The 15,790-nt window shown below is 43.2% G+C and overlaps 1 protein-coding gene across 1 annotated transcript in view; it reads left to right on the plus strand.

Annotated features, from left to right (window-relative positions):
- Positions 1-15,790, plus strand: part of LOC148223455 (voltage-gated delayed rectifier potassium channel KCNH5-like) — a 50,334-nt gene that overhangs the window by 7,776 nt on the left and 26,768 nt on the right. Inside the window, exon 3 of the mRNA XM_088166610.1 lies at positions 3,655-3,851. Within this exon, the coding sequence (XP_088022736.1) occupies positions 3,655-3,851 (197 nt within the window). The remainder of the gene's footprint in view (positions 1-3,654; positions 3,852-15,790) is intronic.

Raw genomic sequence — 15,790 nt, forward strand, 5'->3', positions numbered from 1 at the left:
TGAGATGCTGTTTAAAAAGAGTGTTTCCTAATTCAAGCACTTTTTCATTCCTTCTGCAAGCTCCTGGGGGGTTTCATAAAGCCCTTAAGAATTTTTCTGCCTGAAAGGTCCAGGCATGAATTCCTGTCTGGCAAATTGACAGGTTAGTCCATGGTGTAAGGCTGTACAGAGCATCTGTCCTCCCAAATCTGTTTGGCAAGATTAGCAGAATACAGAAGATAGAACAGTGCAACGAAATATCCTGACCTGTTATACAGCTGCACACCATATGATTGCCTCTAAATATATTTATGTGAATATGCATGAATATGTATGTATATTTTATATACAGGCACACATACATAGTATTTAGAATGATAGCAGTGTAAGTATTTCTGCAAAAATTATGTCTGCCACCAACACCCTTCACGTGTACTCGTTGTCCATGCTCCTCTCAGTTGCAAAATCCAAATTTTTATCATCTTAGAGGTCTTTTTCAACCCAATGATTTCATAATTCTATAGATGGGGCATTTAGGGGATGTTTTAGTGCAGAATTGGCATTTCTGGGTTAACGATTGGACCTGATGATCTTAGAGGTCTTTTCTAACCCAAAGGATTTTATGATTCTGTGATGTGTAAAATGTATGCAAGTAGTTCCCACTCTAATTTACAGCTTTGCTTCTTCCAGCAATGCTTTGGGCACTGTGAGCAGGGGCAGGAGGGTTTCCCAGAGCTTCACCTCCATTCAGGAGGTGCTCAGGATTCAGGGACTGGGCAGATTTGGGAGGGAATGTACTGAGGCCTCAGTAAATCCCCAGAGAGAATCTTTGGAATTGATGCAGGCTGCATCAGCACCTCTGCATTCCCAGCTCAGCCCCAGCAGCCAATTCCCTGGAGCTCTGAACATCCCCTGCAAGTGAAAAATACTTGTATGTGTCTCTGGCTAGCTGTGTCAGACCTAGCCAGTCAAATTTTCTGTTTTGCAACCCTGAAAATTTTTGTTTTTATTTACTTACAATGTGTAAAATTAAGCTCAAAATCATGGAATGGGTTGAGACACCTTTCACTAGACCATGTTGCTCAAAGCCCCATCCAGACTGGCCCTGAACATTTTTGGGATGGGGCACCCACAGCTTCTCTGAGCATCCTGTTCAGTGCCTCACCACCCACTGAGTAAAGATTTTTTCCCAAACATCTGATCTTGTCCTGAGTGAATAATTACCTCTCTCTGCACAGTGAACTACAGTTAATAGGGATAAAGTATAGTACATTAATCTCTGTATTTATGAAAAAAGACACATTGTTTTGGAGAATCTGCCGGGTTTTGTTTTCATTCTGTACATTCCTTAGCACATTTATAACCAGCAAACAAGCTCAGAAGTGTGTGTGGGAAATGTCACATTCAAGATCCCTTAAAAGCTCCCAAGATTTTGTACTTTCTGAGGAGTATAAACCACAATGTAAGTGGAGTTTAGAGTTTCACCCTTCAAATCCAGCGAGTGATGGCTCATGGAAGAGTGAGTAAGTTCAGTTCATCATGTCCCAGCCTTTAAATCCCAACCAGGGCAGGTCCCTGCCACACTGAAGACAATGAGATCTTCTCAAGCTTATGAGTACTGGTTTCTTTTATCCATGATTTGTGTACAGATTCTGTAACACAGTGTTGTCCTGAGTTTCGGGGTGAGCAGCCACTGCTTTCAACCTCTTGGTTAAATTAACTACATATTAGTCTAAATTTAAAAAGAGAACAAGTGGTTTGCTCACATTTCAGTGGTAAAACCACTGTCTTTTAACTGCACTCTGCACTGAAAGCTGGACTCAGCTTTGTCCTGTGTCCACCTCAGAGAGCAAATCCATTAAGCAATTTTCTGCATTTCAGAAATGGACTGTTCTCTATAAATTATGTAACTCTGTTGAGCATGTCTGTAAACTGGGTTTTGAACTCTAAGTAGAGACAAGGACAATTAACTGCAAAAGGTAATTTCAAAACAGTACATTGGATAAATTATAATGTTACTAGAAAATGCTCTGTATTAAGGAAAACATTTTATTGTTTTATAAATTATACCAGCTGTGTTATGTATTGTACTTAATTTTAATTACATAAATATATGTAGAATCAAAAGCAGCTCAATGAGGTGCAGCTATAACCTTTCTAAGGGATGATTCTGTTATAGAGACATTTTTAGAAAATAAAAACAGGGAAGGGAAGATAAGGACTTGCACATTTCACTCTGCCTGAGAAATGTTAGATATGTTTTACTGGATACAATACCAAAAAGAGAAATGGAAATAGAGAACGGGAGCTCTAACCCCTAAAAGTAATAAAGTTGGATAGATTACCCCTCTGGTTTGTGTTTCCACAATAGAGTGGACCAAAATGTTAAAAGTTCTTAAAAGAGGAAATACAAAAATTCATTATCTTTTTAATGCCAAAACTGTAACATCACAAACTTTTATGAAGGGGCTGCTTTAGGTGCATGAAATCAGCAGCCACTGACTGACTGCTTTGAGTTCCCTTTTAATAACTGCTAAAATACAGAGCTGGGATATCTCTGGGGTCTGAAACAAAAAATACCCTTTCTACCCCAGTTTCTGTGGTCCTTGCCCAGCCCATGGCCAGGCAACAAGAGACAACTTTGGAATGTTCCAATGTGTTTTCTGTTGGCTCTTGTCAGAACAACCAGAAGGTCCAAAGCTGAGAACATATCTCCAATCTGTACCCATGCCGGGGTTCTGGTTGGGTCAGAAGTGAGATTTTGAATCCTCATCCTCTTCTGCTTTGGTGCCTAGCACAGGTGTGGGGGGTGTGGAGTCCTTGCAAAGGAAAGAAAACTGGGCTAAGTCAGAGCACTCCCAGCCCCTGGAGCTCTTCTACAGCTAGTCCCAAATCCTCAATCAGCTCTTCTGTCTGCCAGTGCAGAAGTTACCTTCAGGTATAATTTTCCCCTCTGGTTGAAAGTACATGTAGGTGTCTCAGGTGTCAAACTCTTTCTTACTCAGCAAACATAGAAATACAGACTTCAGCCTAAGCCTCTACTTAAATGGATGAATTTGGGTTTAGAACTATACTTTTGGATGTGTTTAAGATTTAGAGGCTGTTATTTAAAGGTTAAAAGTCTCAGTGAGGCTTTTGGTGGCTTTTCCAGAATGAGTGTTATCACTGACACTGAATTAAAAATGTTAAAACATCCTTTAAAATGTGGTCCTTGGGCCCTGGAAGCTGGCTCCTACCCCTCACTGTAGAGCCCTGAGGATGAAAGAACCTAAATGTCAGAAGGTTTTTGTAAGAACAGGACTCCTAAATCACTTGGGAACAGACGCCTGAAATATTCAATCACCTGAACATTAGTTAAGAGCTCATTATATTCAGTAGCCTTTGAAAAATCCATTATTTGTATCTTCAACTACAAGGAGACCTTTACAATCTGGCTCTTATGCTTTGTGACACTTCACAGAGCAATCTATAAATACCTTAAAAACCTGGGGCTACTGCTAAGGATGCTCAAGTACCTCAGCTAATTTTAAAACTTTCACTCTTGTTAGTTTTCATGGTTGGGAGTTGCGTTGGGATAATTGGGAGCGTAAGACAGGTTGTGAAAAAAATCATCTGTGTGCTGAGCAACTCTGCCAAAGCATTACCTTTTAACAAACGTGCCCTGCTGTTTTTCAGGTAAAGGTGATGTGTTTGGTGATATCTTCTGGAAGGAAACCAGCCTGGCCCATGCATGTGCCAACGTACGGGCTCTGACCTACTGCGATTTGCATATAATTAAACGAGAAGCCTTGCTTAAAGTGCTGGACTTTTACACTGCTTTTGCAAACTCCTTCTCCAGGAACCTCACACTCACCTGCAATCTGAGGAAGAGGGTAAGCTCTTTATTTTACCCTTTCTCCCCCAGTCCTTCAGGTGCTTGCAGTGTTTAACAGCCCCCCATTTCCTCCTGATGTTTTCAGGTCATTGCAGATTGAGTGGCCTTTTGATAAATGCTGTCGCTGTTGGTAATGATGGCTCAATAAAAGTTACCTGCAGATTTGCAGCTCTGGAGAGCAGTCCTAGCAGGATGACATATGAATTGCATTTCTTTTCCTTTACTTCATAGTTGCTGGTTTTCATTTTTTTTTGGTCTTTTTTCCACCCTATCGCATAAATGTATGAAGTTATATATTACAGAATCCAGATTCTGGATTTCTCAAAGTCTCTAAGACACAATTCAGAGGACAATCTGATGGATCTCCGTGTTATAGAGCAACTAAGAGTAATTTATTGATGTTAAATAAATAAATATACTCATCAAAGGTACTGTATTAATACCTGCTTCTCACAGTTGCATAGTCTAGAATTTTAATATGCAAGGTTAATAAAGCTGGGTAGTGATTTTACATTCACAGCTCACTTCTTAAACCCTCCTGCTCATTTTATAATCAATCAGCAATGCTCACTATCCATTAGTTCTTTCAAAGAACACTCCATCTAAAAATTAATTAGCTATAAAGATGTATCTTGAAAACAGGTTAAGGGATCCTCTAATTCACATTGCGGCTGCAAAATTTCATCTTTACGATTTTTTTTTACAATTGATGAGGGTTATATAAATTTCATTTGCATAGAGAAATCTCATAACAATGATTTATAGATTACTGAGCATTAGCTGTGATCCTCTAGCTGCTGAAACACGTTTTTCTGCAGCTGTACCTTGGGCATCTCACCTGATAATATACCAAGGCGACCTCACCATTTCACAAGACAATTTCAGCCTCTGCAGTAAGAGGAGTTCAGCACAACTAGAATTTTACTTTAAGTCTAGTTTCTCTCAAGCCACTGGAGCTGCTTTCAGAGGAGGTTTCAATTTCTGTGCATCGCTTGTGCTCATGACTACCCCAAGTATGGCAAGAAGCAGCTGCAATGGGATTACAGTGCCCCTCTGTCTGTGCTGGAGCCTGAAAGAGCAGAGTTATAATCAGGTTTGGTTCCAGCTTGTCAGCTTACCTCTGACTGGAAGGTTGTTAACTCCAGACCTGAAGGAGGGCTTTGGGGCTTGGCAGCTGGTTTGTGGTTTCTAGCTTATCACTTCTCTGTTGATAAGAAGTGCTCTAAGCTTTCAGCATTCTCCCCCTTGCCCCCTCACCAGCTACAGCCCTGCAGTGACAACTCTGCTCAGGCATTGCTGATGGTGATTTCATGGGACAAGATAATGCCACGTATATTGTACCAAAATGTATTCTTTCCTTCTTCAAAACATGGACATATCTATTGCTGACAGGGCAGTGTGCTGGAGTTCAGCTCTGCAGTCCAGGGATGCATATGGACAGTGGCCTCCTGGCTGAGTTGTCACAGAATTTTTTCTCTCACACACACCTTTTTTAAGGAAAATTATTTTCCCTGCAGGTCCCTGGCTTGGGGAATCACCCAGCTGGAAAAAATTCCTGGAACTCAAGTTCCCAGTAGAGATACCTGCTGTTTAACTCAGTGTCAGGTACATGGACTGTGACATGGGGGCAGTGACTCCCAGTGAGAAGGAGCAGCATTCCTAAAGAAATGTTAGATTTTGCAGAAGCAAAGGAAATGCTGCTTGGGGGAATGTGTGGGCAGTATGTGAGAGCAGATGAAGAGTCCAAGAAGGGTCATGTCAATGTGGGACATGCAGAGTGGAGTTCATTTCATTAAAAATTGGGTGATGATGTCCAGGGTAGTCACCAATCACCTCCACAGCCACGAGGGATGGTTCCTCTGGGAGGAAATCATCTGGCCCCTCTTTAGTGCCCAGTCTGGGATGGGAAAACCATCCCCTTTTGATTTCAGAGTCCAGGATCAGTAACTTTTAAATACTTGACATACATCAGATGAACTCCACCCTTCTCCTGCAGTTTCAGTCAATAACTGTTTTGGAAGCACTGCAGTCAGATGTGCTGAGCCTGAGCCTGCTTTGCAGAAATTCTGTGTTTTGTTCCTGGGCACAAAATAGATCATGCTACATCCAACACCAGGGACAGAATCCAAGTCGTGTTACATAAAGATATCCAGGGGATGGTTTGAAACCTCCTATCTGCTGGAAGGATACATGATTCCCTGTTGGGAATCACAGAAGTGTTTGCAGTGAGTTCATCCCTGAGGAAAAGTGGTGCCATCCAGGATGGTTCCATCAGGTGAACAGAAAGCAGATGTTGAGGCAGGGAGGCTGGGCTGACAGCTGCACTGTGCTGCAGCAGCTTGTGCTGGAGTCATGTAGCCTAAATGGAAAGAAAATCATTGTCTCCTTTAATTGATTTCTATAGAAATATATACTTAGCACTTTTTCTACATAGTCATCACTCATAAGGTTTGACATTTAATTGTAGCATAAATACACTCCTTGGGGGTTTGTGCCTGAGAAAATGGTTGTTCTCACTGTCAAAAAGACATAGGCAGAAGTGTTCTTGCACCAGGTCTGCTCTTTGAAACACACATCCATGGATTTGGGTGCTGCCCTGTCCCTCAGCCTGCACTTTGATGCACTCCATAGACTGCAAAACATTTAGACGTTCAAAAGACTAATAAAATAATAATAGTACTGAGCACAGAAGGTTATTTCCACATGACAGGGAAGCAAAAGACTTGTTGAAGTGGGAAAATAATGTTTTCTCACTCCCAAATAGCATTTAGAGCCTGGCATGTTGAATGACCTCCTTAAGGCATCTGCTCAGCAAAAGTATTGCAGGATATCATGTTTTGTGCTCTGATATCTTTACAGCATGTCTGATATCACTAATGCACACTCCAAGGCAGAACCAGGACTTTGAACTTCTTCTTTTTCTTTATTATTTTTTTTAATCGCAGAAAAGGATTATTCTGAAAAGATATTCTTTAAAAAACACAATGAGATTACATAGCTGCCTCTGAGGACTGAGTAATAAAGCAGGCTTTGGGATGAGTCTTCAAAGAGTTAATTACTGCCTTCTGGTGCTGGAAGAGAATATTAATAATATCTAATTCATTAAGTGTCTCTCAAGATTTCATATAGTTGGAGGGGGGCCTCTCTGCAAGCTTGAGCCATGGAGCTTGGCCTGAGGAGTGGAGTCATGACTGATTTTTAGGAGGCTCTGTGGCATCCAGATGTCAAAGGGAAGTGAGGTCCCAGGGTGGAAATCTTGGGTCGAAAGGAGCAACAGAAGTCAGAGGGTCTGCAAATAGTTGCAAAGTTTCTTTAGTACATTACACATTGGCATGGGAATTTTTGTGAGTTAGTCCCTCCTCTCCTTGTGTAAGCACACAGCAGTGGGTTTTGGATAAAGGAGTGAGGTGAAAGGGAGCAGAGAAAGATGAATGAAAGGAAGCAAACAGGCAATAGAAGGGTGAGGAAGAGAGATCACCAGTCCTGGCTCCAGCGTTGTTCCAGCTGGAGTGTCCAGGGTTGTGGGGTGCATACATGCCCAGGCTTTGTGGGGGTACCTCTTTATAGCTAGGGTTTCCCCATCATGGTGATAAGTTTCTAATTTTCTCTGCAAATTAGTTATCTTGCACAGTCAGTTCTTCCAGACCTTCCTGGAATTGGGTTGGAAGTCTTTGAGGGTCTTGGGTGGTGTTGATCCCCTGCTACTGTCCATGCCCACATCTCATTCCTGCACTTGTGCTGTGCTGTGTTGTGTTTATTTCCAGGAGCCAGAACAAGGGTGTTTGTCCTGGAAAAGTCCTGCCCTACCTATCTCCATATGGCCCCTGTTCCAGCCACATTCTGTTGTTTTTTTTTTTCCTTTTCTCATCATTGCTTCCATTTGTCACAGCTAATGCACCACCTCTGCTGAACTGCGAGCCTAGCACAGCCTGTGCAAGTCAGGGAAAGAAATCCAGATGAAATCTTGTCCCTCCTTGAAATCACAGCTAAAATTCTGCTGTGCTTCCATACAGCAGAGATTTTAGCTGCAGCTTTTAAGGCACACAGTCACATCCTGCTGTTTCCTACCGTGGGCAGAATGAGCTGTGCTAAAGGCATGAGTCAGGAGCAGCCAGGGAAGAGGACAATTGTTCTGTCTGACCCCTGGTGCGTTTGCTCCTGGAAGGTGTGCTGAGAGTGAACCAAGGAGATGTGAGAGAGATGAGTGCCTTTAAGGCAGCAAAATCCCATTCGGGGAGGCTCAGCTCTTTTCCCTGCGATGCTCTTAAAGGCAGGGACAACACTGTGAGCAGCTGATGTTACCTAATACCTCCAGCACACTGAATCTCTGGGGCTTTTCAGCAGGCAAGACCATCAGACTGTGTTAACACACACGTCCTATTTTCCTTTCTTCCTTCAGATTAGAATAATTTCTTTTTAAATTGCCTTCCTCTTCTTGCTTGAGGTTTTAATGCATCACATGTGGTTTCCTGACTGAATCACTTGTCAGTTCTATGTCACGTGTTTTTTTAGAAAAGCTTTATTTTAAGTTGAATTCTGCATTCACGTGTCCTAAAAGTGGAGGTTGTCCCAAGGTTCCTTCACCATCCCTATTTTTATTTTCCAGACCCTCCCAATGGTGTGCTGTGTTAGGGAGTGTCCTGATGCAGAAGCAATGCCAGGGTTGTTCAGCTATCAGCCCTTGCCTCTGAAGGTCACTTGTGTTCTGGTGACCCTGGGGACTTTCACAGGTTTAGAGCTCTGAATTAAGCCATTCACAATTGCAGGAGTTCAGAGCTGTTTGTGCTTCACCATCTCGTGCTTACACTCAGTCCCCATCAGTCGTGGGGAGTGACTTGCTTACATGGAAAGGGGTCAGAGCATTGTCCTTGTCTCAGGCCTTTTCTCTCCCTCTCTGGTCTTCAGTTGTCTGGATTTTTTTTTTCTTGTATATGAACATGTTGTCCCAGAAAATTAAATCCTATAGTTATAGTTTATCTTTAGTGACTGTTCAGTGTGATTGCCCAATAAGAAAGTTACACCCTCAAAAGTCAATTTGATTTTATTTTGTTCACATCTTACCAGACTTTGCAGCTGCCATTATGCTTGAAAATACTTTCACTTTGGAAAATTTGTGAAGATTTTTATTGTTTAGCTTTATTGCATTTACCACTCTCTCCAGATATGTTAATACTCAATTGCAATATTTCCTAAAGGACTGTTCCACTGTCTATATCATCTATCTATCTATCTATCTATCTATCTATCTATCTATCTATCTATATCTAATGCCACCTCTGATGGTGTGTCTACGATTCTATGTCAAATGTGCTTGGGTAAGAAGAATCCACTCCAAGCCTTCAAATAAAGTGACCTTGTCCAAATTGTTGATTAGTGGTCCTGAGCTGGAAATTTCTGGAGAAGCTGCTCAGGGATCTGGGCCAAACCTGTGAGGAATTTATCAGTACAGATAATGCAGCAATTCCTTGTGTATTTGTAGCTTGTGTATTGTTGCCCAGCAAAGGCCATCCTCCACCTTCTGCCACTGAGAGCCCCACAGATCCTTGCAAGTGACAATTACAGATCTGAGGCGAGAGTTTTTCTTCAGCATCTCCTGCTCCCCTGAGCAATTCCTCGTGTCTTTGCCCGTCTTCAGGGACGTGGGGATTTGAGTTTAAGGCATTCAAAGCAAGGGAGTGAGTCCTTGGAGGACTGTGTGTGACTTTGCTAGGCAGAAGAGCAGCATAAAAAGGAGAAAAAGAAAGGGAGAACTGCAGCAGCTTCTCCAGAAATTTCCAGCTCAGGACCAGTGGATTTGCTGTCTCACTTCTGCAGCTGTGAGCTGGACTCTGTGCCTCACTCCTTTCCCTCTCCTTCCTGCCACTTCTTCATCTCCTGTGCACTCATCTCTTCTGGGCTCTCTCCAGGTCACACTGACCGTGGAAATGAGATGCAATTGCACCTCTGAGTCCCCTCCCTGCAGGAGCAGAGGGAGCACAGAGGTTTTCTCTTGCTCGGCGGTGGCTGCACTCGTGGCTGAGTGCAGAACTTGGTGATAAGTGTGAAACTCTTGAATGCATCCAGGGCAACAAAGCTGGTGAAAGGGCTGGAAGGAGTGCAGGGAGCAGCTGAGCACTTTGGGCTTGTCTAGTTTGGAAAAGAGGAGGATGAGGGGTGACCTCATTTCCCCTGTAGCTGCTTGAGGAGGGGAAGGGGAGAGAGAACTGCTCATCTCCTTGGGATCCAGTGACAGAACGTGTGAGGATGGCTCAGAGCTGCTCCAGGGAAGGTTTACTGGAAATTAGGAAGCATTTCTTTACTGAGAGGATGGTCAAACACTGCAACAGGCTCCCTAGAGAGATGGTTGGTACCCTCAGCCCATCAGTGTTTAAGAGGCATTTGGACATTGCCCTTAAGATCATGCTGTAACTTTTGATCAGCCCTCAAGTAGTCAGGCAATTGAATTAGGTGATGGTTGTAAATCTCCACTGAAATCTCTCCTCTCCTCTCCTCTCCTCTCCTCTCCTCTCCTCTCCTCTCCTCTCCTCTCCTCTCCTCTCCTCTCCTCTCCTCTCCTCTCCTCTCCTCTCCTCTCCTCTCCTCTCCTCTCCTCTCCTCTCCTCTCCTCTCCTCTCCTCTCCTCTCCTCTCCTCTCCTCTCCTCTCCTCTCCTCTCCTCTCCTCTCCTCTCCTCTCCTCTCCTCTCCTCTCCTCTCCTCTCCTCTCCTCTCCTCTCCTCTCCTCTCCTCTCCTCTCCTCTCCTCTCCTCTCCTCTCCTCTCCTCTCCTCTCCTCTCCTCTCCTCTCCATACTTTTCTAAAACTGAATGGGAGGCTTGGGGCACTGTGGATTCACAGCACAGTCTGGATTAGCACATTTTACCTTCAGACTGCAGGCAGATGCAGAGATCAGCCAGTGCACCATCATCTTTGCTAGTGTTTCAAAGCCACATTAATCCCCCAGGGTACCAGCAGGCCAATATTCTATTCTGGATATGATCTCAGAGCTCAATACCTTCCTCAGACTCCTGACCATGCTTCTGTAGGAGCAAGTGACAAATCACCAGCTCTGTTAAAAGCAGAATTGAACCCAATTCTGATAATCCTTTGGCATTACAGAGGTAGACTTATTCTTTTCCTATATGTGTAACTTCCCTGTCTAAATCTAAATCAAAAGGTCGTTTTATGTTGTTTGTCTGCTAGTTTTTATTGAGAAATGCAAGGCAATTTAGCACACTTCTCACTCAAGGATGGTCGCACAGCATTGTCTGGCTGCAGACAAAGGAATCCTGTGTGCTGGTGTGATGCTTTCTGCGGGCAGGGACTCAGCAGCTGATCCTAAAGGCACTCAGCTGATTCACCCCAGTGAAAGGCAGGAGCATCCCTTCCTCAGGCACTGCAATCTGGGTGATTTGTGTGTGCAAAGATCATTAAACAGGAATGTCAGGGATGGGCAGTGTCCATAGGGAGACAAAAATGTGACTGGCTGTGTTAGAGTGAAGATCCAGATTGATGATTATTTGCTATTGTGCTTTCTGTGAATTAATACTATTTTCTTGTTTCGAAAGCTTTCATAATTAAGATATTCTCCTTGGCTGATACAGAAAGCAACCTGCAGGCTGTCTGCTAATATCAGTTCAAGGAGGCATTGCTTGCACAGGACACGACTGCTAATAAAAAAAGGGTTTGCTATTTTTAATCTTGAAAATATTAAAAAATAAACATTTTGTGTTTACCTCCCCTCATCGATTAAAATGGATAATCTCTTCCCACTGCAAAGGTAGAGGAGGGACTGTGCCTGGTGCAATGGGAAGGAACGTTGCCCTTTCATTTTTGATTTCCAGCTAAGAAAGTTTTTACCAGCAGGCAGGATTTGCACAGAAAGTGGGAACAGAGCTGTGTTGTGTTACCTCTCACCCCTCCAAACATTTATTCCAGAGCAATGGATTTCTTCTTACAGGGGCTGCTGAGCCTAATTGTGTAGATCTATGATTTTTTTCAACTTGATAACTTCAAGAAAAGGGGGAAATGTTAAAAAACTGAGATGATTAATTCTGTCATTGCTTCCTGGAGCTGAACACCAGACACTTTAGCACCAGCACAGTATGACTTGAAGGTATAAAATGAGCTTCTACTCCAGACTTCTTATTCCTTAAACCTTTCCAGACTGGGAATGCTGGTAGAAATGCACCCAAAGCCATGGCTGGGGAAAGAGAACTTCTGCCTGTTCATTGGGATCATATCAGTGGATCCCCATGGGCTTCACAGGCACAGCCAGAGCTTGAGCCTCCATCCAAGTGGGAGTTGTCTGGCTCTGCCCAAAATGGGATCCATTTTGACCCATCTAGAAATGATCAGTAACAATTTCACAGCAGTTTTGGAGACAGCACTGATTTTATTTATTTTATTTATTAGGTTTTTGCCTTGACTTGAACAAAAAGACTTCTCAAATAAATAAATAAATAAATAAACAGCTCCTCAAACACTAAATAAAACTCCCTGTCTAAGGCCTTTCTTTTCTGTGCTAGTATAAATCCATTAATCTATTCTTTTTCAGCTCACACTTCCCAGATGCAATAATACCCAAACATGCTGCTTCAGCACATAATAATCATTGCAGTCCTGCAAATCCTAGATTTAAGTTGCTTTCAGTGGTATTTTAGGGCTGCTTTCTACAGTGCATGTAGGAAAGTATTAAATTGTAAACAAAGTGCAAGAGGAACTTTGTGGGAAAGTTTGCATGAATCCCACTAGTTTTAATTAAAAATAAAACCCAGCCTGTCACTTCCAGCTTAATGATGGCTGATTGACTGTGCTTTTTTTAATTGTCTGCCAGTGGCTGTGATTAGCAAGCTGGCTCAGTTTAGGTCCTATGCAAAGAAAGTCTTAGGAAGCAAATTCAGGAGATGCTTAAATATATTCCAGAGGTGGGCACAGCTGTCAGGAGGGACAGGGACATCCTGGGAAGCACCTGAAATAAGCTGAGTCCCCTATTATTGCACTTCTGAGCAACTTACTGAAAGCCAAAAATATTCTGTGTGTTTAGGAAGGAATGTAAATTTTTAATTCATTTTTTCCCCCCATATTTTTACTTCTCAGAGCTTACAGCCTTAGCTGTTAATTTGTTTCTCTTCCTGAAGATAACAAAACCATAATACAGTTTTTAGTTGTAGGTTACTGTTAAAAAATGGTGCATAGTGTGAGCAGTTATAAAAGCCTCTGATTCTCTTAACTCTGTTAATTAAACTGTCAGTGATCTTTTGATATTTTGAACTTTGGGACCTCCCCTCTGACTTCTGGGTGAATATCAGATTTTTTTATTAGTACTCCACAAAGCTGTCTCAGCTGCCAAAAAGGCTCTATATGCCGTTTCCTATATTAAATTTCCATCAGTCACTGTACCTGCAGAGCAGGGGGACTTACCTCTCCATACTCTCTGAGTACATATCCCTTTGGAAGCAGTCCATTGTCCTCTTTTTATTATGAACAGCACTCCTACCTGGCTTTTTCTGAGAGCCTAAAACACTTCACACTCCCTTAAAAATGTGAAAATGGAAAGCAAAGAACAGCCATTTCTAATCAGGATATTTCTAACTGGTCAGATGAAATGATGCGTTTTTATTGTGATCAAATTTGCTTTTCCATTCATGCCCATTGCTTCCCTCTCAGTGTGCAGACATTCAGTTTTCCTTGTCCATGTCCCTGACCTTAACAGAGCATTCTGTCATCTCTGTAATTAACTTCTGTGTCTAACCTCTCTATTTTCACCAATTCTGCCTTCCTTGACTCCGTGCCACTGTAGAGAATTTCCATCTCCATCGTGTGTCTGAGGTAAATCCATTTTTAAATGGAACAGTTGTTGGTCAGAGCAGCTCAATTATGAATGATCATCCTTCTCCCAGGCTGTATTGGCCATGCTGCCAAGGAAGGCTACACTAGAAATGTAAATGGATGAACTGAATCAAGCATGTTTTTCATGTGTGAATAATTGTCCCTGTTCCCATTTAGTGAAGGACTCAGCCAACAACCTCAAGATGTTCTACAAAAGTACATGAATAATAATTTACAAGCTCAGTGCAGCCATGCATTAATGTACCAAACAGATGCCTGACTGAGCCTGATGAACCAGCAGCTGTAACTTAAAGCATTTGTTAGAAATTTTGTAGTAAGTGTCCCATGAAGAGCTTCCTGCCAGACCAGTTGGTCTCAAATTCATTCCAAAGTGTCAGACAGCTGCTAATAGGGATGGTAAGGAATCTGCTGGGACAGAGACTGGGCTTACAGAACCCCAAAAACCTTCTTCAGCCTTGCTGGCCTTCTTAAGGGCAAGATGCTCTGGCCCCATGGATCAGCCCTGCCCCATGGTGGAACAGAGAATTACAGAATCACAGAATGTTTGGGGTCAGTTTGGCTTTAAAGATCATTTCCACATCCCTGCCATGGGCAGAGACACCTTCCCCTAGAGCAGGTTGCTCCAAGCCCCATCCTGTGAGGTCTTGAATACTTCCAGAGATGGAACATCCACAGCTTCTCTGGGCAACCTGTGACAGTGCCACCCTCACAGGGAAGATTTCTTCCTTGAACTGAATCTCTGGCAATGTAAAGCCATTTCCCCTTGTCCTGTTACTGCATGCCTTCATTGAAAGTCCTTCTGCAGCTCTCTTGCAGCCCCTTTGGATACTGGAAGGGACTCTCAGATCTGTCTCCCTGGAGCCTTGTCCAGGCTGAACAAGCCCAACTCTTTCTGCCTGTCGTCATAGGTGAGGTGCTCCAGCCCTCTGAGCACCTTCATGGTCTTAATAACCAACAAGCATCTAAGGCAAGTACAAGCCCCACTGAGGAGAGTCAGCCTCCTGGACAAGGCCTTCCTGGGAGAAGGTGACTGAAGAACTTCTGTCTTGTGTGGGAGGCTTGGGATTAGCTGGATTTTTTGGACATCAGGAAAAAAAATCAAAGAGAAAAACAGAGAGATGCTTTAGACAAAGTTTCTGAGCTCAGAAGGACCTCTGGGAGGCAAACACAGCATCTGAGATGGAAAATAGCAGAGGTAGAGATCTGTATTTTTGTATAGTGTCTTTTTACATCCCTGCAGCAGTGTTTATCCTGCACCAGCTGGTGTTTCATTAATTGTGTGTGCACAGGGAGTGGTAGAAAGCAATACAAACTCTGTGTAAGCAGGGTGAAGCATGGCCACAAATAGGGAAATACAAATCGTCAATGTTATTGATTGCAAAGACCTGTTTTTGTGCAGGTACAGGGTTTTCTTCTAGCCCCAGACAGAAAGAGGGGATTGACTCCAGTTTTACATGAGGAGGTCATTCCTGATCACTTCTAAAGCCAGATTTTCCAGAGTATACAATACTGAGGATTATAAACTAATTTGTTTAGGTCTGGAGCAATGAGATAAACGAAGGCTGCAAAAACAGCAGGCTCAGCCCCTATGGAGCATCCTGTGTCAGTGCCTGAGTACATGGATGGGAACAAAAACAGTGCTGGTGAGCTCTGCAGAGATCCACAGCTGGCAAAGAGGAGATGCTGCAATACAGATAGCAGGGAAGATCACCAAGAAGCACATGAGAAAAATAGAAGGAGTTTTCTCTGAGATCAGATTAAGTGTGGAGACCCCATAGAGTGATACCCACAAGTCGGATATGGTCAGATGGTTAAAACCCTTTACATCACAGCCTTAGCTCATTGCCATGAAAGCCCGGGCACTGATTTAATGCAGTCAGTGTGCAAGTGGGAAGGAAATGGCTCTTCACCACACCATCTGTTTGTGCCTTCCCCATAACCCCACCAGTTATCTCTGCCGTGCTGCCTCTTCCTCCTGCAGATGCCCTTCAGAAATAAATGCAAGAATCACCACTTTGCCGAGTGCCTCAGTCACATCTCCTGAGCTGGGAAAACATGCAGTGTTCCCTTTGGGGACAGGGAGAGCTCTCCATCCTCGGGGGGTGTGTC

Source organism: Sturnus vulgaris, chromosome 6 (genome assembly GCF_052056855.1).
Source record: "Sturnus vulgaris isolate bStuVul1 chromosome 6, bStuVul1.hap1, whole genome shotgun sequence".
Lineage (NCBI taxonomy): Eukaryota > Metazoa > Chordata > Aves > Passeriformes > Sturnidae > Sturnus > Sturnus vulgaris.